Here is a 27,480-nt window from a genome sequence, read left to right as displayed (position 1 = left end):
CGATTCGTACAACACGCCGGGGGGGGGGGGACGGACATGGAAGGGGGGGGGGGGGCACATGCAGGAGGGTTTAAAAAGTCAACACGGGTCCAGCACGTCCCCCTGGCGGGGGCTGGCCTTTCAGCTGAGCAAAACTTCTTAAAAAATCCTTATAAATCCTTTGCAATATGTTACACGGTCAGAGACAATATTTACAAAGAAAAAAAGAAAAAGAGAAAAGAAGAAGAAGAAAAAAAAACAACTTTACAGCAAATATTTGCATAACGTATGAGAACGACACGGAGAAACAGTGACGTGACTTGACACACACACACCCCCCACCCCACCCCCCCTCCGTGGCCCCGGCAGTGGCCACCCGAGCCCGAGGCTGGGGGTCCCTGTGCCGTCCCCCCCCCTCCCATTTTTTTGTGTGTGTGTCCCCTCCACCGGCAGCCCCCGCACCCCCTTCCTAAAGTGCTTCTGGCCTTGGGGGGGGTACAGAGGGGAGCGGGGCTGGGGAGGGGGCTGTGCCATGTCCCGAGCTGCTGCCGGATGGGGGTTGCGGCTTGTGGCATTTCAGGGGACAGCAGTGTGTGTGTGTCCCCCCCCCCCGCTTCTCATCACACCCGCTCTTGTGCAAACACCCAGCCCTGGTCCTGTCCATCGTGCCAAGGGCCACCCCACCCCACCCCCCCCCGCAGCACAGAGCACACCCAGGTCAGTGTGATGGCACCGAGGTCCCCAAAGGTCCCCAGGGTCCCCATTGTTGGGGGGGGGGGGGGGTCTCTGGCAAGGGCAGCCGCAGCACCCAGGGAAGCGCCCGCACTTCACGCTGCCGCGGCCGGGGACGGGGGGGGGGGGCCCACCACCGCCTGGGGTGGGGACCGTCCCCATCAGTTCCCCCCTCCAACCCTCCTGGCACTGCCCCGGGGGCTGGGGGACCTTGGGATGGGGCCAGGCTGTGACACGGGACCCGGCTGGTCCCCAAAGCACGGGGGGTGTGTGTGTGTGTGGATGGGGGGGAACAAGGTGGCTTTGTCCCAGCCGTGGCACGGGGGCCACGGAGACTCGTTAAATAACAGCAGCTTGTCCAGAGCACAATTAAATACAAGAACGAAGGCGAGTCCTTAAATTAAACACTGGCTGGAGGAGGGGGGAGCCACGGGGGGGGGGGGGGTGTCAGAGACACTGGGGGAAGCGCAGGGGGGGCGGGGGGCTGCCGGGGGGGCTCTTAGTGGCCGGTCCCTCGCCGGCAGTGCCGGGCTGTGCCGGGGCGGTGGCCGGTGGCCGGGCTTTGGTGGACTCCAGGCTGCTGAGCCCCGAGTCCTTGTCACGGCAGGGTCCCGGGGCCACCTCTAGCCCCCGCGGCTCCTTCCACTCGTTGAAGTTGAGGTCCTTGAGGCCACCGGGCACCACCACCGTGTGCCGGCGCCAGCTGCTCTTCTTGCGGCGGGTCTCGGGGGAGTGGGCTCGGCGCAGGCGCACCCCCATGTCGTCGGCGGAGCCCCGCAGGCGCTGCCGGAGCTGCTCCCGCAACGAGGGTCGCCCGGGGGGGACCCAGCCCTGGTCCTCCCCGCTGGCTGCCGGGGTCTCACTGGTTGCCCGGGGCCGCCCCAGCTTCCTGCGGGCCAGCGTGTCGCACTGGATCAGGCGGTGGGAGTTGAAGGAGGGACGGCTGGAGAGTCCCTTGTCCTCGTCGCCGGTCCCCCCGTCCGCTTGTCCCGGCCGGGGCCGGGCTCCCTCCCGGCTCTCCGTGTCCGTCTCCATGTGGCTGAGTTCGCTCCGCTCGTCGTCCGCCTCCTCCCCGCGGCTCCCGGCCACCGACTGCACCTCGGAGCACAGGCTGCGGTCCATGGTGGACAGGGTCGAGTAGCCTGACACGATGGAGCGAGCGTCCGGCGCCGGGTCGGACCCGGCACCCCCAGGCTCCAGGGAGCTCTCCCGCTCCATCCCGGCCGGGCTGGGGACCGCCGGCTCGCCGCCGGTGCCACGGAGGGCTTTGCCGGGTGTCGGCAGGGTGGCCGCGGTCCCCACGTCCTCCTGTTCCCGGCCCAGGGTGTCCCTGCGCTCCACATCGTCGTCGGTGCTGCTCCCGACGCCCTCGGCCTCTCTCTTCTTCTTCCTCTTGCGGGCGGCGGCCGAGACGAAGGGGATGGCGAGGAGCTCCCGGTGCGGCGGCGCCTTCCGCGACGGCCACGTGCCCTGGGGAAAGGGTGACAGCGGGATAAGGGATGGGGGTGGCGGGGTTAGGGACCGGCTTCGTGCCCCAGCCACCCTGTCCCTCCCTCCCTCCCTCCCTGCCGGCCCCCAGCCCGGGACCCTCGTACCTTCGGTTTGGCGGAGCCGCTGCGGGTTGAGCCTGTAAAGCAGAGCAGAGAGGGAAGGGGGGGTTAGACAGGCTCTTGGGGGGTGGGGAGGGGGTGGGTACATCCTGGGGAGGGGGTTCGGTTGGGGAGAGGATGGGGGACGCTGCTCCGTTCCCCCAAAAATGGATGGGGACATGCCGGGGCCACCGGACCAGCTGGTGGGACACCAGCGCCGAGGGGGTTCCTGTGCCAGCAGTTGCAGGAGGTGTCAGGAGGCTCAGGGATGGGGATGGGGGGGGTCCCCAGAGGTTTACGGGGGTCCCCGGCACTGCTCACCCACTGCAGAGCCGCAAGGTGAGGAGTGGGGATAAGGTCGGGGGGGGACGACACACACGCAGGCACACACAGCCAGGAAACACAGCCAGGACCCCGGCGGGAGGACCCCAACCCTCCCACGGCCACGGGGCAGAGGGGACCGGGGCTGGGCACGGTGCTGCCGCTGCCACATCACCGGGACGGGGCACGGGACACCCGGGATGATACCCGGGGAGCTGGCTCGATACCACATCCAGCCTCGGAACGGGGTCTGGGACAGGCTGCCCCCAGCTCCTCAGGGGGGTTAGGGGGCAGGTGGGGACATGGGGGTGACAGGCAGCCCTGGCCCTGATGCTGTGAGGGACAAGGACAAGATGACAGACACCCTCTCCCCGCCGCCCGCACGCCCCGGGATGGGGTTAGAAGCTGCTGACGACGAGAGAGGGGGAGGCAGAAAGGGGGTGCCGACCCTCCCTGGGGACATCAGGACCCCAATACTGTCCCCCATGAGGTCCCTTCCGACCCTAACCGTTCTGTGATTTTGTGATTTTATGATCAATTTATCATTTTTATGATCAAACCCGACATTTGGGTGTGCTGGTCCCAGGACACCCAGCACCCGTCCCTGCCAGGGGACGCCAACAGCCACCTCAGCATCACCACCGGCACCGGCCAAGGATGTGGGAAAACCAGGATTAAAGGATTTGGGGCTCCCCAGGGCCTCGGCAGCCCCTCCTGATGTTGGGGTTCCCTGGGGACAGTGGCTGGGCAGGACAGTGCCCCCTCCCCTCCTGCTGTCCCCCCCCCCCTGCTCCCGCTCTCTCGTGGTCACCCGGAGGAGTTAGTGCGTGAGCAATGCACCCAGGATCAACACTGTACCCGCTCTAGCTCTCGAGGAGGTCCGCTGGAGGAGGAAGAGGAGGAGGAGGAGGAAGAGGACAGCACAGAGAAGTTCAAGGAAAGAACGTAAGAAATCAGTCGAGCATCAAAGTCTCCCGGTCTCCGGATTGGCAGCGTGGGCCGGCGCGGGGGAGCGGGCACGGGCAGGGGTCCCACGGGCTGCCGGGGCCAGCCGGGATCGCAGAGGGACGAGGAGCAGCCACCGGAGAGGAGGGTGACAGGAGAGGGTGGGGAGGGGGCTCTGCTGGCACCCCTAAGGGCGGGATGTCCCCATTTGATGGTGAGGAGGGTGTCGGGATGTCCTGCTCCGGCACGCAGGGGTCTGCCACAGCCACGGGGGGGCCGGCTGTCGGTAGCGGGGTGACCAGGGGGGATGGAGCGGCTGGAGGGGCACCCAGGGGTGCCCTGGTGCCGGGACCGGAGCGGGGGGGTGCTGCGGGCACTGCTCCTCACCTGCGGCATCGCTGGGAGCCGCGGTCCTGCCGATGTTGGGGAGCAGGTACTCGATGTTGGGCACGGACTGAGCTTCCTTCTCATCCACGGGGGTCTGCAAGGGGAGGGGACACGGCGGTCAGGCGGCTGCCGATGACACCCCGGCTCCCAACCGGGGCTTCTGCACCCTCCCTGCCCCACAGCGAGACCCCCCCCAGGGTGGGGGGAACAGGGGACTCACCTTCTCACCCTTGTCCTCCTTGTCGCTGAAGAACCAGTCTGACTGCGGGGGGAGACGGGAGAGGGGTTAGGGACCGGTGGGAGCTCAGCACGGCTGGGGAGCACCGTCCCCTCTCCTGGGGGTGCGGATCAGCCCCCTCCTCCGATGCCCGCCTGCCCACCGATGCCACTTACATGCTGGATGAGGGTCTCCACGATTTTGTAGCGGTCGGGCATGTGTGTCACCATGTCCGTCATGTTGTCCTCAGACGTCCGCACCAACGTGGGGCCAAACACCAGCGCCAGGTTTCGGGGCTCCATCTGCAACCGGAGTTGGGGTTAGTGCCCACGGTCACCCCTCAGTGACCGTCTCTGAGCTGTGGCTCGGCCCAACTGGGGGGGTTCGAGGTGGGGCAGGGGTCCAAGAGACCCTGCCTGGCGCCGGGGTGGGTGGACATACCTTGTTCTTCTCCGAGTGGTCAGCGATGGTCTTCAGGTGACCCACCAGGAACTTGAGTGTCTCATAGTAGTGACCTGGCAGGTCCCGGATCTGTGTGGAGACACCAGGTCACCTCTCTGCTCACCCCCCCTGGCCTTTCCCACGCACACCAGCACCCAAGAGGGGGGCTCCAGGGCTGCACCCCCCACCCCAGCCGTTGCCCCATCTCCCTACCAGCTTCCGTAGCGTCCTCATCCTCTCGCTGGCGTCCTCAATCCGGTTGGCCTCAATAAAGTCATTGTACTTGTCTGAAAGCGGGACATGGGGGGGGTCAGAGCCGGGTGGAGGGGAGAGGGCACCCCTTGGGGCCAGGGACCCCCAGATGCACTGTCCAGAGATGCTGGGAAGGGGTCTGGGTGCTGGTGGGGTCCCACTGGGATGAAGCAGAGAAGGGCAAGGAGGGACAAGGACAAGGGCTGGCCCAGGGGACTCAGTGAGGAGGGGGTCTGGGGACCTGTCACAGGGTCTGGGGACCTGTCCTCAACAAAGGGACAGGTGGGACAGGCTTTGGGGTATCAGCCATCGACACGTGGCCATTTGAATAAGGTCATCTGTGGCCACTTTGGGGGCCCTGTTGGCCATGGGGGAAGCAGCAACTCACCGTCAGTGAAGAGGGGCTCGGGCAGCTTTCGGAAGAAGGACTTCAACAGGCTGCTAATGACATTCAGGTCCTGCCACCGCTGCCGGGAAGAGAAGAGGCTGCTTAGAGAGCACATCGGGTGGGAAAGTCCCCAAGCTGGGGGGAGTCCCAGGCCACTGACACCCAGGGGGACATCAGCCAGAACCACTGTGGCCATGAGGATGGCAGGACGGCTGTCCCCACCCTGTATCTGGCAGGGAAGTCTCTGTGCCACTGCAGCAACGTGGCGAGAGGCAAGGGGACAAATGTGTCCCCAAGCTGCCAGTGACGCTGCTGTCACCGACCACTAGGCGGCCCTGCCACTCCAGGGAAGGTCATGGCCATGGAGATGGGGATGATGGAGATGGGGATGATGATGGAGACGGGGATGATGATGGAGACGGGGGATGACGATGGAGACAGGGGGATGACGATGGAGACAGGGGGATGACGATGGAGACAGGGGGATGACGATGGAGACGGGGGGATGACGATGGAGACGGGGGGATGACGATGGAGACGGGGGGGTGGTGACAGAGCCATGGTGGACAAAGAGAATAGCCCCAAGAGCATCCCGGAGGCATGGAGACAGGCATGGGGCTAAGGATGGGGACAGGGATGGGAACAGGGACATGCAGCCCTCACCTCGTCCTGCAGGTTGATCTCGGTGGCTCCCTTGTTGAGCTGTTCCTGCAGGCTGGACACCACCGCGTTGTTCCCGGGCACGCGGTAGATGCCCATGTACTCCAGCCCTCGGTCCTCCACCACCTTGCAGCAAGCTTCCACGATCAGGGGGACATTCTGTGGGGACAGGGAGGGGGTGATGGAGGTGCCAGGGTTGTGCAGGGGTCCCCGAGGGCTGCCACTGCTGGTGTGGCCGTACCTTGTTGTCCGGGGCAGGCTGGCAGTCCTCCAGCCTCACGCCAAAGGCGCGGGGGGCAGATTTCTTGTTCTTCTTCATGATGTTGATGCCCCACGGGGCTTTTTGGGAGCTGCTTTCATCTGGGGAGAAAAACCCACAGGATCGTTTGCTGATAAGCCGGGATAAAAGGGAAGAGCATCCCTGCTGCCCTATGGGGACAAGCAGGATGGCATTCCTGGGGCGAGGCACCCCCCCCTCCTTGCAAAGCCCCCCAGTTTGCCGTTGCCCCGTGCCAAGGGCTGGGACCTACCTTTGGTGACGGCCGCATCCTGCCTGGGGGACCGGGGCGCGCTGGTTCCCGTCTGCTTCAGGAACTCGGCTCGGATCCCCAGCCCTCGAGAGCCCTTGGGCGAGGAATCGGGCTTGGCGCCCGCGGGGCTGCGGGGAGAGCGAGGCGGGGGGCTCAGGCAGGGCACGGCCGGGGGGCCACCAGCCTGGTGCAAAACCTCTTGAGAAACGCCGGCATCTCTCCCCGGCTGCCCGGCATCCCACCCGTGCCCATGGGGGTGCACCCCACACCGGGTAACGGGGACCCCCGGGGAGCACTGAGCCCCTTTAACCCTTCGCTCGGTGCCGGTTTGGCTGAACTGACCCCCGCCAGCGCCTCTGGCACTGCCCCGATGAGGGACTTTGCTCTGCCACTTTAAAATTCAGATGAATAAAGCCCTCGGGGGGGGGGGGGTCTCGGCGCCCACCGACCCCCAGGTCCGTACCTCACTTTCCGGTAGTCATTTAACTTCTTGTTGATAAGCGCTTGGCTGGCAAAACCGGGGTCCTGGGGGGGCAGAGAGAAGAGGGGAAGGGAGAGCTTGAGCAGCGCGTCCTCCGGAGACCCTGGGCAAGTCCAGGCTCTGCCGGGCACCGCGCAGGACCAGGCAGGAGCAGGCGATGGCAGGACCGGGTCCCCGCAGCCCCGAAACAGCCAGTGCCTGCCGTCCCGCTGCCATCTCCGTGGCTCCTCGCCATAGCACGGGGTGGCACGCAGGGTCCGAGGCGGCCACAGAGGCTCGGGGACGGGGACGTCCCTCAGCAGGACGCACATCTCCATCTACCCGCGCACCCGCTGCACCACGCAGCACCCGAAGACACGCAACCATCCCTGCGGGATGCTGCTTGCCCGGTGGCCCCGTGTCCCCGGATGGCACCCGGATGGCTCCACGCGCTCCGACCCGGCAGCACCTTCCCTGTCCTGGTGCCACCAGCTCCGCCGAGCCCCCTGCGCCCTGCGGAGCGGGGCTGTGCCACAGAGAACCAGAGACCGCTCCAAGCTCAACGCACCCTCCAGGGGCCGGAGCCTGCCACAAGCCTGGCAGCACCGCTGCCACCAAACGAGGCCACCCCGGCACCGCAGGGGGACACCGCGCAGCCAGCCCAGCGCCGGCACATCCAGCCCCACGGATCCTCCGCAGGAGCCCCCCCGGGGGAGCCGCTCTCCCCATCTCAGACCCGAGCGACCCATCGCACAGACCAGGGCTCAGCCTTCCCTGGACCCGGTGCCAGCCCTGGCATCACCACACGGCCACCGTGCCACCGTGGCACAGTGCCAGGGAGCTCCCTGCCGGATCTCTCTCCACCCAAAGGAGACACAACACGCCGCGGCGCAGCCACGCACGCTCCTCTCCCACCGCACGACCAAATGCCGCCGGCGGATCCGGCGCCGACCCTACGGCACCGGGAGAGCCACCGAGCACCCGGCGCACCCTGCCACGCTCTTCTTGGACGCCGCGGTGGCCGCCAGCCCCCCTCGTGCACCCCTGGGAGCACGGCACGGGACCGGCGAGTCCCACACCTGGGGGGGCTGGCCCCTGTGGCCTGGGGGAAGCAGCAAAAGGCAAAGAGCCGGAGAGAGCCGAGGCGGTTAGTGCCGGGAGAGCCAGAGGCAGCCGGGAGCCCCATGTGGCTCTCACCTCGCCCTCGGCCTTGCTGTTCTCCCTGATGACTTTGATCCAGGCCAGCATGTCTTCCCGATCCTCTGCCTGAAAGAGATATTCACAGAAGTCAGCGGTCGTCAGGCGGAAGACGTGCTTCCTCTTGGTCTCGCTGTAGGAGATGTCCACCAGGCACGCTCGGATGCTGATCGGCGGCTCCTCCTCACCTGGGGCCGGGGCGCAGGTCACCGCCTCCCGCCTGTCCTTGCAGAGGTACAGCGAGTGGGTGCGCAGCACGGCGAAGACGCGCTTCCACTGCCGGATGCCTCCACCGACCTTCTGCGGGAGGAGAAAAGGGATGGGGCACGGACCTCAGGGATGCTCGGGGCGGGGAGAGTCCTCCCAGCATGGGCAGCTGGGGGGCTGGGGGTTATGGAGGAGGGGGGATGATGACACCCGCCTACCTTCCCCTTTTTGGTGAGGATCTGCTTGCAGTGGAGCCAGCCCTCCTTCCTCACGGCGCTGAACGGGACGTCCGAGAGGTCGGAGGTTGAGTGTCTTTTGGAGCGGGCGTCTTCGGACGTGCCGAGGCTGTCCAGAGACTGCAGGGTGGGGGGGGACACCAGAGGGCAACCGTTGGGGGGATGCCATCAACAACCCCTGCTCCAGCGGTGCCCCAGCCAGGGCAGAGAAACCCCGGGCTACCCCCCAGGACCCTCACCATCACCCAACACTCACCCCATCGGTGAAGAAGCTCCTCAGCATGCGGAGGCTGGGGACCCGGCTGGGCATCCTCCTGGGGGGAAAAGCAGCCCCCGTGAGTGGGGATGGCAGGGATGGGATAGGAGACATGCTGTGGTGGGACTGGGATGGGGCGGGGGGGGGTGTCCAGCCCTACCTTAGGATCTTCCCCTCGTCCCGAAATGCATTCAGACCATCGTCGCAGGACTTGGAGCGCTCGGTGGTGATGGCCAGGAGGTAGGAGGAGCGGCGGCCAGCCTTGATGCTGCCTGCGAGGGGGAGAAGGGCAAAGCACAGGCTGCTCAGCCCAGTGGGCACGGAGCAGAGCTCCAGGGCGGGGGGCTCCTTCTCATCCTATGCCCCCCCCGCCCCCGACCCCAATCATAGCCCCCCCCAGCACTTACTGCAGTCCTGGGAGTAGTGCCGGCTCAGGGCGAAGGCGAAGGTGGGCGAGGAGGGGCTGGTGGCCACGGCGGGAGCAGAGTTCATGGCGCTGGAGACCACCGAGGAGGCAGGGACGTGCTTGGCTTTCAGGTCAATGCTGGGGCTGGTGGGTTCATCTGCAAGGCGGGGGGCAGTGTTGAAGGAGGGGTCGGGGCAGGACTGGGGTGGGAAAAATCTCTGCCGGGACCCCTCCCAGCACTTCTGGTAGGTGGTGGGTTTGCAGGTGCCCAAGCTGGGCTACGGGACACACTCCCACCCCAGCAAAGCCAGGAGCCACCAGGGCACCCAGACCCTCATGCAGAGTAACCTCGCGCCCCCCCCAACCTCTCCCTACCCCCTCCCTCCCCGTCTGACCCCGGGGTCCCTCTGCGGTGTGGGAGGGGACAGAGCTGGCAGCCCCCCCAGACCCATTTGGGTCCCCCCAGGCAGAGGTGGTTGGGCAGGGAGGTCCTGAACCAGGTGGGGAGTGGGTCACCCCAAACATAGAATCATAGAATCACAGAATGGTTTTGGTGGGAAGGGACCTTAAAGATCACCCAGTGTCACCCCCTGCCCTGGGCAGGGACACCTCCCACCAGACCAGGTCACTCAAAGCCCCCTCCAACCTGGCCTTGAACCCCTCCAGGGATGGGGCAGCCACAGCTTCTCTGGGCAACCTGGGCCAGGCTCTCACCACCCTCACAGCAAAGAAGTTCTTCTCCAGATCTCAGCTCAATCTCCCCTCTTTTGGTGTCAAACCTTTCCCCCTCCTCCTAGGGCTCCCCTCCCTGATCCAGAGTCCCTCCCCATCTCTCCTGGAGCCCCTTGAGGGACTGGAAGGGGCTCTAAGGTCTCCCCCCGGAGCCTTCTCTTCTCCAGGCTGAACCCCCCCAACTCTCTCAGCCTGTCCTCACAGCAGAGGGGCTCCAGCCCCCCCAGCATCTCCGTGGCCTCCTCTAGACCTCCTCAGAACTCTCAGACGCTTTGAGGCTGTGCCACATGCCCTGTCCCCCCAAAATGTGCCCTTCCTGGCATGGGACTTGCCAGACCCCCTCTCCCAGAGGCAGACACCCTCCCACCCCGGACTCACCGATGAAGGGGATGGACGCCAGCGAGTCCTCGGGGGCCGCCAAGGGAGCCACATGCCGGCCTTGCCGCTCGGCTACTGGCCTCTCCCCTTTGCCGCTGGCCGGTGGGGGGTCACAAATGTCCGTCTCCTTTACCCCCTCGGGGAAGACAAAGTTCATCTGCCGCATGGGGGGTGGCATCTTGCGGCCGGTGGGCGGCTTCTGCCGCAAAACCACCTCTTCCCTCCGCTCCTCCGGCTGCTCGGGCACCCGGCTGCTCTCCGGCCGCTGGTCCCTGGGTGCCGTGGGGACCGGTTGGGGACCGGTGGGTGGCGGGACGGCGGTGACTGCCCTCTCCGGGAGCGGGGCGGCTGGTCGCTGCGAGATGCTGAAGGTGGGCAGGCCACCGAAAGCAGGGTCACGGAAGGAGAGGGCGTGCAGCAGCCCGGTGCGACGCTGGAAGGACGGGCTATAGCTCCGGTAGCCGATGTAGCCCGAATCGTCCACGCTCTGCAGGTTGGGCTGCGAGGGGTGCTTCTGCACCGGCGCCGGCTCCCGCGAGGAGGAGGAGGAGGAGGAGGAGGGTGGCACGAAGGAGCTGTGCGGGATGGGCTGCCCGGCAGCGGTGACGGTGGCCCGGCAGACCCTCTCCGGTGGCCACCCGGAGCGGTCGAGGCGAGGGGAGAGCAGGGCGCTGGGCTCCAGAGCCTCCATGGAGCGCCCGTACCTGCCCAGGTAATGGTCGGAGCGGGCACGGGGGGCCCAGCCTTCGCGGGGGGGCTGCAGCAGGGTGTCGTGCGAGGCGCTGTGTGGCCAGCCCCGGGGGGCCACCGCCGAGCCCCCCAACCGGTCCTGGGACACGCTGCGGTAGCGGGGGGGCATGGCGTGACGCCGTTCTTCCGAGGAGCTCCGCCGCGGCTCCTGGCTGCAAAACCAGCGGGACAGAGCCTGCTGGCACTCCTGACGGCCGGGCACCCGCTGGTTGCCCTCCCGGGGGGGCCGCCCGGCCACCGGCAGCCCCCCGACACCTTCCTTGAAGCCGCAGTGAGTCCGATGCTCCGGGAGATGCTTGGGGACCCCGTAGCAGGAGGAGGTGGCGGAGGACACCCCGTAGCGGTCGGGCAGAGAGGATGCCACGTTGCTGGGGCAGCTGGTGCGGGAGAAGGAGCCGGGGTGCCCGTGGGGTGCGGGGGGGCGCAGGGGGAGACCCCCGGGTTGCGGCTCGTCGGGGCGGTGAGCGGGGCTGCCACCCGCCTCGCTGCGGGTGCTGGCGAGCGCGGCCGTGCCGAGAGGGGACGCGGGACCCGCAGCGGTGGGGCGGGGGGCACGGGTGTCCGGCGGTGGTCCCGGGGGGGGCTCGGCACCCCGTGCCTGGAAGGGGTACGTCTTCCGTGGGTAGCAGATGGGAGGGGGCTCAGGGATGCTCTGCGCCCCTCCGGAGTACGGCTCGTTGCCCTTCAGGTAGGCATCCTGCGAATACGCCTGTGGGGGAGGACAACAAGGGGGGGTCAGGGTGGGGGGGACAGGGCCACAACCCCCCATTCCCACCACTTGGAAGCCCTCTGCTCCCCCCTCAAACTGCGAGAAACTGTCCCCATCGGGGTGAGCTGGGCAAGGCTGGTGGTAGCCCCCCCACCCAGTCCCGCTTTCCCACGGGGCCCCCCCAGCACTGAGTGACGCTGCCACCAACATCAGCCTTTCCTCTCCCCCCGCCACCCCCCCTTCCCCTCTCCGCCTTCCTAAAATACCCCGGCACGGCTGGCCGGGCCCCGTTCTCCCGTCTCACTTTTCACAGACGCCTCTGACTCCACACCCGGGGGATCCTCAGAGCCCGGGGCAGGCACAGACACGAGATTCCCCCCCTTGCCAGGGCTGTAAGACCCCCCCCAGCCCAATGGGAGAGGGTCCCCCAGGCTGGGGCCACGCAGCGGTGCCACCTAACAGCCACGCTGGGGTGGCAGCTTTGGTGGCAGCGCTGCTGGGTGAGTCCGGGGTGGGAGGGGGGGCAACCAGGACCAGCAAAGCCCTACGCACACCCATCGGTTTGGGCCACCCTGTCGGGGCCACCACTGTCCCCAGACCCCAGCTCAACGACAGCAGAGCCACTTGTGGTGCTCCGAGGATATGCCAGACCCCTAGACCCCCGAGCAATTTGCCCTCCAACTATGCCTGAGGATGCCCCCTGCAAAAAAAACAGGGGTCACATCCCCCATCCTTCCTGCTCTGCATCCCCGGGTACCTCCGTTTCTGCACCCACTGCTGCTCCAGGGGTGCTGGTGGGGCCACAAGTGGTCCCCAGGTGTCCCCATGTGTCTGCAGCAAGGTAGGGGCACTTGGTCACACCCCTATGCAAGGCGCGGGGGGAGTGTGGGCAGGGACAGAGCAGCCCCCCCCCCCGCCCCGGGTTTGGGGGGCACGGGGAAAGCCACACCAGGGAACGTGAGCCCTGGAACCAGCCCGGTCCCACCCGCCAAACTCACCAACTGGAGGATGTCCTCGTCCTTGGGCATGATGGAGAGCTCCAGCACATCGTCACTGCGGGGAGAGAGGGGACAGAGGGGTCAGGGTGGCTGGGGTCGGTCCCTGCCTGCCCCCAGGGAGGCCAATCTCATCCCCATGAGGGGATGAATGTCCCTGTCCCCATGTGATGGTCACAGCATGTCGTCGCTGCCCGTCCCTGGTCCCCTGTAGCACCCGTTGCCTGTGGGTGTCCAAGTGACTCACCACCGCTCCTGCCAACCCCAGTGACACCCGGAGGGGGGACAGTGCCTGCTGCGACGTGTCCCCTTCACGTCACCTCCCCGGCTCTGCCCAGCCCCAGGAGGGGGACTGACCTGTTCTGGATCAGCGCGATGACCTGCGAGTAGGTTTTCCCGATGATGCTCTCCCCGTTCACCTTGACCAGCCGGTCCCCTGCGGAGAAGACAGTGTCACCGCAAGTCACTGGGGAGGTGGTGGCACCTGGTTGTCCCCACGGTTGCTCACGGCAGGGGTTTTGCCAGGGGCAGAGCCAGATCCCGTGTGGCAAGGGGAGCCGTGGGGACCCTAAAGCCAGCCTAACCCATGGGGACCCCAATGCTGCTCTGAGCACCCCAGCCAGGGACAAGAAAGCACAGTCCCCACAGCACCAGGGGGCAGAGGAAAGGGAGGGAGGGAAAGAAGGAATGCAAGAAAAAGAGAAAAACAAGTAAGAAAGCTCCTGACAGAGGAGTCAGGGCATCGCATGCATCCCGTGAGGAGCCTGGAGCCATCTCCATCCCCGAGACGCTGCCAGCCCGGCCACCCGGAGTGTCCCCGCTCACCGGTGCGTAGCCCAGCCTGGTGTGCCGGCCCGTCCTCCCGCACGTTCTTCACGAAGATGGTGTCCATGGGCTCCAGGCGGCTCCGGGGGGGACCTGCTCCCCAGGGACAGACCGTCAGGGAGCCATCGGCACATCCGTTGCCCCGTCCCACGGCAAGAAGCATCTTTGGCCCCTTGTGGTACCCTCCTCGCCTCCCCAAGCCCACACGTGCCAGCCCTGCCTGCACCCAGGACTTCTGGAGCCCCCCAGCACCCGTCTCCCCCCACTGTGGCTATTCCCTGGTGTGGCTACGGCCACCGTCCTTCGCAAGAGCAAAAGCCATCGGACGCTGCAAGAAACCGGAGGGCGGTGGAAGGATGGCAGAGGGGTGATGCCGACAAGGGATGCTGAATCCCTCGGGGACCTCCTGGAGCGAGGCCAGTGTGTCCCCCCCAGCCCCGGCGGGCACTGGGTGCCAGGTCTGGGCATTGCCGCCCGAATCCACCCCAGCCCCCTCCTCCCTCCCACCCCCCCCCCCCCCCGCGGATGGCAGCCCCGGTGCCTCGTCACGCTGCCGGCTTGCCGATCCGTTCCGACACCTTCACATTCGCTCACGTCACCGGCAGCCGCCAGGAGAAGAGCAGGGCCGTGTCCCTGTCCCCAAACACCCCGCGCTCAAGCCGAGCCGCGGGGGCCAGTGCTGGCCACGCCGCAGCCCCTCCAGCTTCAGGACAGACCCCCTTGGGGGCAAGGTCCAGCGAACCTCCCCAAGGGCTTTGGGGACACCGAGCCCGTCTGCCATGCCAAGTGCCACCGAGCTGCCACCGCGGCACTGCCAGCCGATATTTAGGGCCATGAAACCAGCCGGCGGAGACGGGGGACAGTGTCCCCTGGCCACAACTGTGACCTGTGACAGCCGTGTTCCCCCCAGACCCCTGTGCCCACCAATCCGGGCGGTGACAACCCCCTGAGCTGGGGGGTCCCCAAGGTCCCCAAGGCGACGCAGCTCCGGTGCTCACCTGCTCGGTTCCCGTTCTCCTCCTCCTGCCAAAAGAAGAGAAAAACATTAATTTGGTGGCCGGGCCAGGGCAGCCGGGGCAGGGGGACCGGCAGGGGACCGGAGGGGTGCCAGCTCCTCGCGGGACCTGCGTGTCCCTCTGCCCTCCGCCACCCCTGGCTAAAATTACCTCCCGACACCGGATCTGGCCGTGCCGCCCACGCAGACCCACCGGCGGGCAGGGAGGGGGTCCCGCCCCAATCCCCCCATGCCCAGCTGCCGGGGAAGGGGCCGGTTTTGGGGCAGGGGAGCGGGAAGGGGCACAGCCAGCCCCGTGGTGGCATCTCACCCTTCTCCTGGGCCACCGAGCCTGGCCGGGGAGAGCCCAAGCCCCCCCAGTGGGGTGTCAGGGTAGGGACCGAGGTGCCCGCTGGCACCCATGCCACCGCGGCAGTGGGTCCCGGTGGCAGGGACCCCCGGGAAGGGGACGGCTTTGCGCAGGCGTCCTCAGAGGGGCACCGGCCACCAGCTGGGCTATATTTAGCCCTGCAATTATTCAGCACGGGGCAGGCTGCCAGGGCTGCGGCGGGCACTGCAGGGGGGGTGGCGGAGGGGTCCTGGCACCCCCTTCCCAGCCACGGGCAGGGGACAGCACTGGGAGACATGGGCTCTGTTCCTTGGGGTGGGAACCGCATCCGCGGGTTCCTGCTCTTGTCCCTCACATTGTCCCGTGGGGACCCCCCCACGCAGAGCCATGCTGCCCAGGGGGTGCCCAAGCTCGGGCATGGCACAGCCCCGATGTCCCCAGGGTGGGCAGGTCCCTCCAAAGTGCTGGGAAGGGACCAATCTCCATCCCAGTGTGACGGGGGACATTCCCCATGAGAAGAAGGAGGAGGGGACTGAAGGCATCTCTAAACCATGTCCATTTCTGGGAAGGGACCACTCTCCATCCCAGTGTGATGGGGTGACATTCCCTGTGATGATGAGGAAGAGGGGGCTGAAGGCATCTCTACAGTGTCCATTGCTGGGAAGGGACCAGTCTCCATCCCAGTGTGACGGGGGGACATTCCCTGTGACGATGAGGAAGAGGGGGCTGAAGGCATCTCTCCAGGGTATACACGGCACGGTGGGAAGGAAAAGCCACGTCCGTGGCCTCCGCACACAACCGGCACCATTGCCCGTGCACCGAGTGGCTGCCACGGTAGGAGCCTGGGGCCACCAAGAGCCCCTGGAGGCACGGACTCGCCCCTCTCCCTGCCTCTCCTGGCCCTGCGGCACCCGGGAAGCCCTTCCCGGCCCTCGGGGCAGCCCTGCTCCCTGGGCTGGGTGCGGCGGTACCAAAACACGGCGCGGCGAAGGCAGCCTCTGCCGTCACCCTCCCTTGCTGAGTCAACCCCACCGAAACTCAGCCCCCGGACCTGGCTGCCCGCCGGCACCCGCGGGTGCTGAGCCAGCCATACCCCACCCTGCCCCACCGGCCCGGGAGTGCCGGCTGCCGGCAGCGATTCCCAACCCCTTTCCAAGAGCATCTCCACCTCCCGGCGCTGATCTGGCTCCTTCCCACGCTCCTGCCCCATCAGGGCTCAGCCCCGGTGTCCAGCGCCGTAGGGCAGGACCGGTCCCTGGCTCTGGGAGGATGCTTTAGGAGGATGGTGGATGTGAGTGGGTTGGTTCGGAGCAGGTTGGGGCCATCCCCAGGATGAAATGTGGTGAATGGGGTTCAATTCAGGTTGGCGGCCGGTCACGAGTGGTGTTCCCCAGGGCTCGGTACTGGCGCCAGCTCTGTTTAATGTCTTTATTGATGATCTGGCGAGATCAACCGCAGTTAAGTCTGCAGATGACACCAAGCTGGGCGGGAGTGTTGATCTGTTTGAGGAATCTACAGAGGGATCTGGGCAGGCTGGATCCATGGGATGAGGCCGATGGGATGAGGTTCAACAAGGCCAAGTGCCAGGTCCCGCACTTGGGTCACAACAACTCCATGGACGCTACAGACTTGGGGAAAAGTGGCTGGAGAGCTGCCCGGTGGAAAAGGATCTGGTTGACAGATGGCTGAATATGAGCCAGCAGTGTGCCCAGGTGGCCAAGAAGGCCCCCAGCATCCTGGCCTGTATCAGAAACAGTGTGGCCAGCAGGACTGGGGCAGTGACTATCCCCCTGGACTTGGCACTGGTGAGGCCCCGTCTCCAGTGCTGTGTCCAGTTTTGGGCTCCTCTCATCAAGAAGGACATTGAGGGGCTGGAGTGTGTCCAGCGAAGAGCAACGGAGAGGTCTGGAGAACTTCTGAGGAGCAGCTGAGGGAGCTGGGGTTGGTCAGCCTGGAGAAAAGGAGGCAGAGGGGAGACCTTCTCGCTCTCTACAACTCCCTGAAAGGCCAAGTAAGAAGCAATAGAACAAGAGGAAACAGCCTCAAGTTGCGCCAGGGGGGGTTAGGATGGATATTAGGAAAAATTTCTTCACCAAAAGGGTCACCAAGCGTTGGAACAGGCTGCTCAGGGAAGTGGTGGAGTTGCCATCCCCGGAGGTATTTAAAAGCCGGGCAGACGCGGTGCTGAGGGACATGGGTTAAGTGGTGGACTTGGCAGTGCCGGGTTAACGGTTGGACTCGATGATCTTAAAGGTCTTTGCCATATAAACGATTCTACGTTTCCATGAAAGCTCCTTTGCAGAGTCACGCTGCTGGAGATGGGTCAGGTCAGCGTTCCCAGCGCAGGCAGGAAAGTGCAGGCAGGAAGGATTTGGGGAGGCAGAATCGGGAGCTGTGACGGAGGACGTTGAGTGGGGACTCCGGCGAGTCGCTTCTCCCCACCCTGTGACTCACTTCCCACTGAGTTCCCTGCCTGCGGGGAAGAGGCAGCCAACGCCAGCCCCTGGGGCAGCCGGAGCTGTGGGGCTGCAGGCAGCTAGGAAGCTCTGGAGATGATGGGAGCATCCAGATCTTCCCACGCTGGAGCAGGGAAAGGGCTTTGATGGACCACAACAGTTCCCAGACACTTTTCCCTTCATCCGCACAAAGCTGCTGCTGTAGAAAATGAGGCGAGAAGGGGGTTCCAGACTTCGGGGGCTCGGAGCTGGCACGGCAGGAGAGATGGATCGTCACCTTCAGGCCACAGGCAGAGGGCATGGTCCACCCTGGAAGCTACTGGGTGGTTTTGTAGGGTCCCTCCATCCCAGAAGGAAAAGGTGCTGCCCGGGTCAGGGCTTCTCGACATCTCAGAGGGCACAGGAGGCGATGGCCAAGCTGGGGGTTGGTTTCCCCCCAAAAGGCAGCACCTGGGAAGGGTCCGGCTGCAGCTGAGCCAAGACACGATCGTGGTCGCCAGGTCCTGGGGTAGATCCAGCCTGAAGCCTCCCACTGACAGCCAGGAAACTGGGAGCCAAAAATCTTCTGCGCTGGAGGCAGCGAGTACCCCTCGCTGGGTGAGGAGCTGCTGGCACTTCCCAGTGCTGGAGGGGATGAGCTGATGCTGGTCGGAGGAGGAGGAGGAGGCACGTGATGAAGGGCTTGAACAGCATCCTCCAAAGCAAGCTCCAAAACTTGGCCTCCTGATGGCCATGGGTGGTTCACTTTGGCCCGAGCGATGTCCCGCTGCGCTGAGTCCCCTCCCTCGGGGCCTCTGAAGTGCCTTTTCCTGCCGTTCCCAGGAAGGTCTGGAGTTGAGGGATTCCCTCTGTTCCCACAGCCGTGTCCCCCACCAGAAAGGCTCTGGGACATCTCCGGAGATGCCACCAACTCGCTTCTTGCTCAGAGCACATCTCCCAGCAGCTCCACGGGCTCCTCCCTCCCAGGGCCACCCATGGGTGGGGGCAGCCCCAGGCACCCCAACAAGGCAAGTGATGGATGGTCCAACTCCACAGTTCCCCAGACCCCCCCTGCCCACCCCCAGCCCGTACACAAGCATCCTGCATCCAACCTCGGCACCTCCGAGTCCCGCTCCAGCAGCTCTGGGGGTCCCTGTGCGCCCCCCCCCCCGCCACCGGCCAGGTCCCAGCCCTACCTTGGTGGTGCAATGCACCGCCGACTCCGGGGGGTAGACGATGAAGTGGCGGAGGGTAAAGCCGAACCCCCCCTGCGAGCTCTTCCGCAGCACCACCGTCTTCGGGCCCACCCAGGGGAAGGGACCCTCCGGGGGGGCGTTAGCATTCGGGGACGCCCCATCTCTCCGGCCTGGCGTTGGCTGTAGGGGACGAGGAGGAAGATGTCACTGCTGGGGAGGAGGGTGTAGGCAGTCAGCCCCCCCACCAGCCCCCTCAAAGCCCCCGTTGGGGGGTGAGATCTGCTGGAAAAGCCATTCTTCTCCTCGGAACCCCCTCCCTACCTCCTAGCAGCAAATTCCAGCCCCCCCCAAAAACCACCCCACCAGCATCCCCCGAGACTCCTCGTACGGGACCTTTTGGGAAAAAAATGCATGGAAAGGAAATTAAAAAAAAAAAAGCGGGGGGGGGGTGGAAATCAGCTGTGCCTGGGGGTCTGGATGGGACCCAGGAGGTAGCGGGGGGGGGGGAGGAGGGATGGGGGGGACGGATGGGGGAGTCGGGGACAAAAGGTCCCCTTCCGATGACGCCGCGGTAATAACCTCGGGCAAGCCGGAAAGAGCCGCTTGGATGAGTGATGCTTCCCGAGACAGGGCAGGGACCTGGCACCGCGTTGGGCTCCGGCTTGGGACGCTGCCTGGAGCAGCAGACGGGGCCAAGAGGGATGTGGCTCCGTCCCGCAGCCCCCCGGTGCCGGTGTCGGGAGGGGGGACCGGGAGCCAGGGCAGAGCCGGAGCAGCCGCCGGGCATCTCGCCTGGCACTGGGACAGGGAGCTTGGAGAGGCGGCAGGAATCCCGACACCTTGGCTGAGTTCGGGAGGGTTTAGCACAGCCCCGGCGAGGGATGTTGCCGGTGGCCGTGGCTGCACATCTGGCTGCACATCTGGCTGCGCATCCTGCTGAGGCTGGAGCAGCCCCGTGGCCAGAGGGAGCAGAGGGTCCTGCCCGATGCCCTGGCAGCACCCAGCGCCGCTAAAACCGGAGAAATCGGCAACCTGGGAGCGGGCAGGGAGGGGGATCCGTCGGGATCCTCCCCGCGTGCCGTCTCCTTCCCCGCTGCGGCAGCCGGAGCCGGCTGCCCATCCCGGGGCGAGGGTGTTAAAATTCAGGCGCCGTCTCGGTTGAAGCGATGGATGGCAGGGGAGCGGGGAGGGACACACAAAGGGACGAGGCACAAAAAGCCTTTGTCTGTGCCTCTGCTGAGTGGGCCTTTTCGCTGCCGGTGGGGAAAATCTGACGGCAGCTCATGGGGGGCCGGGCTGTACCCGCCCTGTGCCGGCACGTCCCGCACGGGGATAAAAGTCCTGTACCCACTCGGGATAAAGTCCCCGCGGTGAGGGCACGGCTCTGGCACTGCAGTACCCAAGGCATCGCCCTGGCACAACACCCGTGGACCCCCTTGGCACAAACCTGGGGGGGGTACAAAGGCTTTGGGTACCCACAGACACCCCAAAACTCAAAGAGAGCTGCAACTCTCCCAACGCCGGCGCAGGAGAGCCAGAAAACCCCACACAGAGTGGGGCAAAACTCCCCCTAAGTCCTCCCTGCACCGCTCAAACCCCCACCGGTGACCCAAAAACCAGATGGCAAGGGGCACCCCAACGTTCCCACAGGGACATCCCCCCCTTATCCCTTCACCCCGAGGCCACCAGCATCCCGGCGCAGCGCCTGTCCCCATCTGCGCCCTCCATTGTGTCGGCCGCCGGCTCGCCGGATTATTTTTAAGCTGACAGCTGAATGTGCCCTGCTGATTTTAACCGGCACGGACAAGCCTTCGGGAGAGGGGAAGGATGGGTTGGAGACACCAACGGCAGCACCGATCCGCAGGGATGGAGGAGAGAAGGACGTGTCCCTGTGTCACGGGGCGGGGGGGGGCGGGGGGACGCCGGAGCCGTGGCCACGGCTCCGGCGTGTCCCCCCCCCCCCCCGCCCCGTGACACAGGGGCACGTCGCCCAGTTGTGGTGGTCCCCGTGAACCTGAATCTGGCCTTGGAGCATCACCAACAACCCTCCCAGGGTATTTTTCCCATCTCCATCCCAAGGTTCCGTAACTCACGGCAGAGGAGGGATCACTCGGGAACGCTCCCGTCCCCCGGGGACCCCAATTGCCCCCATTAAATCTCCTTTAGGATTTTCACAGCTTCAAGGTGGTGGCTCTCCCAGGTCCCCTCTTGTCCCCCCCAGCCCTGATGGGGGATGTCACCTACCATAGAGACCCCGAGAAACCCTGCGAAGGTGGGGGGGGTGGTCAGAGCAAACCATCCCACCGTGCCTCAGTTTCCCTCTTCACCCACCCTGGCTTGGAGATTTTGGGGCTGAACTGCCCCCCCCCGCCAAGCTGTGGGCTTGGACATCCCCCATGCCGCCTCATGGTCCCAAAGATGCTCCTGCTCCCCCGGCAGCCGGGTTGACACCCAATTTGTCACCTCAGCCATTTGTCCCCTTGTGCCCCGTCCCCCCTCCCCACAGGGGACCAGTCGCCTCCCAGCTTTTTGGCTTTATTTGAACCTCAGCCTGGTGTTTTCCGCTGCATCCTGCCCCTTAGCCCGGCTCCCCCAAGCCCCCTGTCCCACAGGGGCTGTGGGAGGATGGGGGGCAGCTTCTGCAAGTGGGGTCTGGGCACAGACCAGGGCTGGGCACCGACCCCCCCCCCCAGACAGCCCTAATGCCTGCAAGATCCATTGCCCCCCAGCACAGATGTCACCACGTCCCTGTACCCCATGTCACTGTGCCACCTCGCTCCCCCCATGGGGACACAATGGGACAGGTAGGTCCCACTGGTGTCCCACTCCTATGGAACAAAGGAGTGTTTTCCCTGCACCCTGGGGGGCAGGATCTGTCCCCCCACCCAGGGGAGCAAAGCACCCAGGTGGCTGCCACCTTCACGGCCACCAGCAGGGCAGGACCCCAGACCCCCCAACCCCAGCCCATCCTCCAGCACGGGAGGTGACAAAGGGGACACACCACTGCCCAGGAGCTGTGACAGCCCCAAGCCACCCCCTACCCAGCCCCACCAGCCCCCCAGCACTGGGGGAGCCCCCCCATCCCCTGCCCTCCCCTGCAAAGCATCCCACCCACCCCAACAAGGCGCGACACCCGGTGTCTCCGGCACACGGTTCTCACCCGGCGGCGGCACTTCTCGGTGCGGGGGGGTGCGTGGCCGTGCCGGGGGGCCGGGGGCCAGCGGTGGTCCGGGGGGGCGGCTGCGTGTCGGCGCAGGCTGCTCAGCCAGATGCAGCGAGGCTCAGGGGAGCTGCAGTCCACCCCGACGGCACACTCCAAGCGCCAGCTCTTACCGGCTCGCTCCACGCTCCACAGCCCCTTCCTCACCACCGCCACCGGGCTGGGGGCCGGGGGGGGCCGGGGGGGACCCCGCAGCACCCGCCGAGACCCCCGCTCCCCTCTTCCCACGCTCTCCTCCACCATGGTCCCAGGGTCTGGCTTCGGTGAGTGAGGTGCAGCGGTTCAGGCTCTCAGCCATGGGCTCACCACCTCCTTCACTGGTTTCGCCCCCCCGAGTTGGGCAGCTCAGCGGCGGGGGCCGGCTACCGGGGGGGGCACGGGGCCAGCTGCACCATCTCGCATGGCTCGGGTGATGTGCAGGGCTCCCAGCTCGGTGATGCCTCTCGCACACTCGCTTGCTCACACCCCCCCGAGAGCAACACAGCCCCGGCGGCGAGGGGAGGCAGCCGGGCCCCCCCAGCCTGCCACCCCCGCCGTGCTGGGATAGACGGAGGGTGGGATGGTGGGATGGATGGGTGGACAGAGGGCGGGACGGATGGAGGGAGGGATAGAGGGAGGGTGGGATGGATGGAGGGAGGGAGGGATAGAGGGTGGGATGGATGGAGGGAGGGAGGGAGGGATAGAGGGTGGGATGGATGGAGGGAGGGATGAAGGGAGGGTGGGAAGGAGGGTGGGATGGATGGATGGATGGATGGAAAGAGGGTGGGACAGATGGAGGGAGGGATAGAAGGAGGGTGGGAAGGAGGGAGGGATGGAAGGAGGGGAGGCAGCCACACACCCCAGTTGTGCTGGCAAACTGGGGCCCCAGCTGCTGGCAGGGATCAGCGTGCCCAGCCCACGGCCCCGAGCCAGCCCCCACTGCCTGCGGTGTCACTTTGCCCGGACTTTCCCTTTTTTTCTTTCTTTCTTTTCTTCCTTTTTTTTTTTTTTTTCTTTTTTAATCCACCCACTTCTTCCTCCATCACCCCGGGCAGCATCCCACCCTCCCCGCTTCCTCCTCTCCCTCCTCCCGGCCCCTTCCTTCCTTCCTCTGCTTGCTCTACGCAGGGCACCGGGCGATGCCGGGGACAGGGAGGGGGACAGCCTGGGGGTGCGGTGAGTGTCACCCCTGCTCAGCCAGGAGACGAGCCACCGCGGGGCTCTGCAAGGGGGGAGCCAGTGGGGGCTCCAAGATACCCCTTGTCCCTTCTTTGTCCCCAGCACCCAGCAGAACCCATGTAGTGGGGACACGTATCCAGCCCCAGCTCTGCTGGTGCAGCACCCTGGGGACCCTCACAGCCCCTCGGGGACCAACATAGCCCCCTGGGGACCGACACAGTCCCTTGGGGACTGACACAGCCCCCCCAGAGATCACCACAGCCCCCCAACCGCGCTGCTTGGTGCCTGTGGCAAAGGGCAGTGGCTCCAAGGACAATTCCCACCAGGAGCCGAACAAAGACACCCCCCCAGTCCCATTTTGGGGGATACCCAGGGCTGCAGACACACACGGCAGGTCCCTCTTGTCCCCTGGGCACGGAGCCACCAGCCCCCATGGTTCCATCCTGGCTCCATAGTGTTGAGCCTGCAGGCAGGGACGGCAAACAGCCCTTGTCACCGGTACCTGGGGGCTCCAGGGGGACAAACCACCCTTCCCCAGCTCGCCTTCGTGCCCCCCCAAGCCACTCTCCACCGCAGTGGCCAAAATATGGGTGGAATAAGGAAAAAAGCAGCACCTTGGTGAGCTGGGCACCCACGGGCACCCAACCCGGGCAGGGGTTGCGGGTGGGCAGCGTCCCCCTGCCCTGCCTGTCCCCGTCCCCGCTCGAGGGGGTCCCATGCCGCATTCCTGCCGTGCTGGAGGCCGAGGAGAGGCACATGTGGCCACGCCAGGGAAATGCCGGGCATTGCTGGGATTGCAGCCCGCAGCATTGGGACCGGCCGTGGCCCCCCTCCTCTCCTCTGCCCCCCTCCGCCCCATCAGAGTGGGACCAGCGAGGGGACAGTCCCCAGGGTGTGATGCCAGACAGACCCCCCATGTCCCCCTGTCCCAGCGATCAGCACGTCCCCAGCACCTCCCCTGCCCAAGGTGCCATGGCTCTGCCCCAAAACAGCCCCCGCACCTGCCCCCAGCCCTGCTGGGGGGGGGTGGGTTGCTCAACTGGCTCGGTGGCAGCTGTGTCCCCAGGGACCCGGCTGTACATCCCGTGACACCGTCCCCGTGCCTCTGCGTCGGCAGCCTAGGGAGAAATTGGAATGGGGAAAGGTGGGACCCAAACCCCTGCCATCGCCTTCCTCCCCTGGGTCACCCCCCCCGGGGCCACTCTGATGTCACCCGGTGCGTGTGCTGGGGGTTTCCCATGGGAGCCACCCCGGGGGCAGTCCCGTGTCCCCACCTGGGGACAGGCAGCCTGCGGAGGTGCTGGCATGTCCCAGCAGGCAGAGCTGCCTGGCTGGGATGGCGAGATGGGGTGGAGAGCAGCGCCCAGGGGGGCTTTGCTTCCCAGCTGAAAAGGCTGGGGGGGGAGACACGACAAAACAGCCTCCCTGGGGGGCTGGCTCCGGCTGGGGGTCCCCGGGGCAGCTGGAGCAGCACCATCTGCCCCAGGGGACGGCGGGTCTCATCCTGCCACCTCCGTTCCCACCTTTCCTGGCAGCGCTGAGCGAGCAGGCAGGAGGAAAAAGCAAGAGGAGGGGTCCCCAACTCCTGGGGGGGGGGGGGGAGCGGGGCGGGGGGGTGGGTTTCAAGGGGAGAACGGGCCCCAGGATTGTTCCCAAAGCGGGAAAGGTCAGGCGGCGTTCGCGGGGGCAGATTCCACCCCCGAGGAATGCGAGCGCGCCTGGACGCCTTCCAAAATACTTGTGTTGTGCACAGGAGTGTCCTAAATACGCAGCCAAACAGGAGCAAGGGGGAAGGCGGCCGCTCTCCCGGCATGCACCGCCGCCGCTGCCGGCACGGGCGCGCAGGCGTTGGGGGACACACACACACACATATATGCACACACACACACACACACACCCCCCCATGCACGCACCCACACCGCCAAGGGGCTGCAGGGCCCTCTGCCGGCATCGCCTCCCTGCCCGCACACACCCCCCCCCCGGCCAGACTGGGGGGAAACTGAGGCACGGAGCAGCGGGGACCACCTCGGCCACCGCTGCCTTTCCCAGGGTGGGGGGGGGGGTGTCCTTCATATTTTGCACCCCCTGCCCCACAGCTGCTGCTCCCCGAGCTCTCCCACCTTGCTCAGACCCTGGTGACACCCCCAGGATGGACCTGGTGGTCCAAGTTTGGGGGTGACACCACCCCCCTCACCATGTCCTGGCCCCAGCCAGCTGCGGCCGTGGGTCCCTTGCCAGCGCGGCCATGGCAGCCCCTGGCACGCAGCGAGGATAACGTCAGGCTTCGGGCAGGAACAGAGGACAGAGGGACAGGCAGCTGCCCGTCCTGCCACCACCACGGCGTGCCGGGATCGGCCCCCACCTCCCTCCTCCGGCACCGGGAAGGAGGTTTCTCCAGCACAGGGTTGTGGCGGGGGGGGGGAAGACTAATCCCCTCCAAACGGCGAGCTGAGATTAGGGTCAGAAAAATGAGGTTTTAATAGGATTTTGAAGGAGGAGAAAGCCATGTTGAGACAATAACCGATTTCCAGCCCTTATATGGCAAAGACGGTGGCGGCTCCCACCTGCGGCGGGTCCCGGAGGGGACGGGGGTCCCACCCGCACCCCTCAGCCCAGGCCAGCTCGGGTGGCATTTGGGGGGCAGCACCCCCAAAGAGAGCCGAGACCGACGCTTCCCTGCGGGCAGGGGCTGCCTGCGCCCACCCACGTGCCACGGGCGAAGCAGGGATGCTCCGGCAGCGTGACCTGTCCTGGGGGACACGGTGACAGGAGAAGGGGGGGGGGGCACGGTGTCAGAAGGCAGGTGATCACACCGGGAGCAGCCAGGCATCTCGGCTGGCCGTGCCCCAGCCCCCGGGATTACCGCCCCGCAGGAGAAAGCATTTTAATTCTCTTTAACTCAAACCAGGGCTGAGGAGCTTTGCAGCTCAGCAGGGATTTGGGGGGAGTGGGGGGTGGTGGTGGTGTTTGCTCGCTTGCACACAGGCAGCACGTGCCCCCCCACCCCAGGATGCCCCGGCAGTGTGGCATCCCCCCGGGAGCGGGAGGGAGGTGATGATCATCCCACGTGGGAACTGGAGGCAGCAACACCTCGGTGATGGAGAGAAACCCCCCTGGTGCCTCCCAGTAACCCCCCTCCCTGGGCTGCCAGCAGCCCCAGTGCCCACTTCCCAGCCTGGGAAGGGGCTTACTGGGATGGATGAAGGGTGGGAACCCCAGGGACAGCTTTTGGCTGTGGGGGTGGGCGATGCCGGCAGGGTTTGCTCTGAGCATCCACGAAGATGCCCAAAAGTCCCCCCTTTTCCCACTGGCCTCACAAACACCTGGTTTTTGGCAGCACCCAAACACCCACCGAGCCACTCACAGTCCCCCAGTGCCACGGACCTCGCGGGGCAACCAGAGACACCCACCGGGATCCAGGGGGACCGTGGGAGATGCCGGTCTGGCAGCACCGAGCGGCCCGAAGGGCACTGCCAAGGGCACAGCTTGACCCACTGCCCAAATCCCACCCCACACCGGAGCCCCCTGCCTGGCCAGGGACCCCCACCCGCATCCCCATCACCCGCTGCAGCCAGGAGGAGGGTGACACTGCCCGGGTGACACCAAACCGAGTGCCAAAGAGAAGCAAGAGCGGCCAGGAGGCCGGAGGAGCCGCAAACTGGCTCCCTGACATTCCTCCCGCTCCGGTTTGGGTGTTAACGCGGGGAAGGAAATCGCCTTGTTCCTTCCCAACGCAAACTTTTATCTCGACAGCTTCTCCTTCGCAGCCCGCACCGGGTCCCCGCTGGGCTCCGTCCCCTCCCGTGACCAAACTGAGCTCCCTCCACCCTGGGGACACCAGCTCCAGCTCCGCGGGGCTCTCGCTCCTGCCGTGTCTCCAAGCGGCAGCTCCAGAGGGCTCCGGTTCACCCACCCGCGGGTCGCCGGTGCCACACGCAGAGGAATTTGGGAGTGCAGCCAGGGAGCCTCATCCCCTTTTCCTGACCTCTCTGCGCCAGGCTGCCAGCCCTGGTGCCCACCGTGGCTCTGCTCGCGCTGGTCCCCACCACTGCTGGTACCCCCAACTGAGCTCCCCGGGCAGGACCATCCCCATCCACAGCCGTCCCAGTAGCCCGTAACGCAGGGCTGATGCCACCGTGTCCATGCGAGTAGGTACACGTGGAGCTTGCCCACGCTGCCAGCTCATGTGCCACCTCCGCTCATGTGTCACGATGCCAGGGCAGGATGCGGCCCCAGCTCGGCCACGCTCTGCCTGCCAGAGCCCACCCCAGCACCTCCGTCCGGAGCGTTGGGGACCCAGAGAGGACAGGGACATCCCCCTGCAGGGCCAGGGGATGCTCACGGCTTCCCAGGGCCACATCCTGGGGCAGGTCCACCAGCTGGGACAGTCAAAAGTAGGTTTGGGGACGTTGTGTCCCCTGTTAATGCCGTGGCTCCCTATGGCACCGATGGTGACACCGTCCTGTGCCAAAACCCCGTGGCATCCCCTGCACCAGCCCCCTCCGGGCCCTCCATCCCGGGTGCCACCAGTCCCTA

The 27,480-nt window shown here is 66.1% G+C and overlaps 1 protein-coding gene across 1 annotated transcript; it reads right to left on the bottom strand.

Moving 5' to 3' along the window:
• Positions 1-1,158: 1,158 nt before the first annotated feature.
• Positions 1,159-22,029, bottom strand: ARHGAP23 (Rho GTPase activating protein 23). The gene is made up of 24 exons (XM_074162740.1): positions 21,727-22,029; positions 18,567-18,746; positions 14,591-14,615; positions 13,593-13,688; positions 13,125-13,203; positions 12,771-12,825; positions 10,314-11,772; positions 9,205-9,360; positions 8,958-9,069; positions 8,798-8,855; positions 8,524-8,661; positions 8,099-8,398; positions 6,905-6,966; positions 6,442-6,569; positions 6,153-6,271; positions 5,915-6,070; positions 5,252-5,330; positions 4,825-4,898; positions 4,612-4,701; positions 4,347-4,472; positions 4,174-4,215; positions 3,954-4,047; positions 2,307-2,338; positions 1,159-2,181 (listed from the first exon to the last, which is right to left on the bottom strand). The coding sequence occupies exons 1-24, from the start codon at positions 22,027-22,029 to the stop codon at positions 1,159-1,161; spliced, it is 4,986 nt and encodes a 1,661-aa protein (XP_074018841.1).
• Positions 22,030-27,480: the final 5,451 nt, after the last annotated feature.

The sequence above is a fragment of the Numenius arquata genome, chromosome 23 (assembly GCF_964106895.1).
Source record: "Numenius arquata chromosome 23, bNumArq3.hap1.1, whole genome shotgun sequence".
NCBI classification, from domain to species: domain Eukaryota; kingdom Metazoa; phylum Chordata; class Aves; order Charadriiformes; family Scolopacidae; genus Numenius; species Numenius arquata.
Note: the sequence above shows the minus strand (reverse complement) of the source record. Positions and strands in the feature narration are given on the sequence as shown.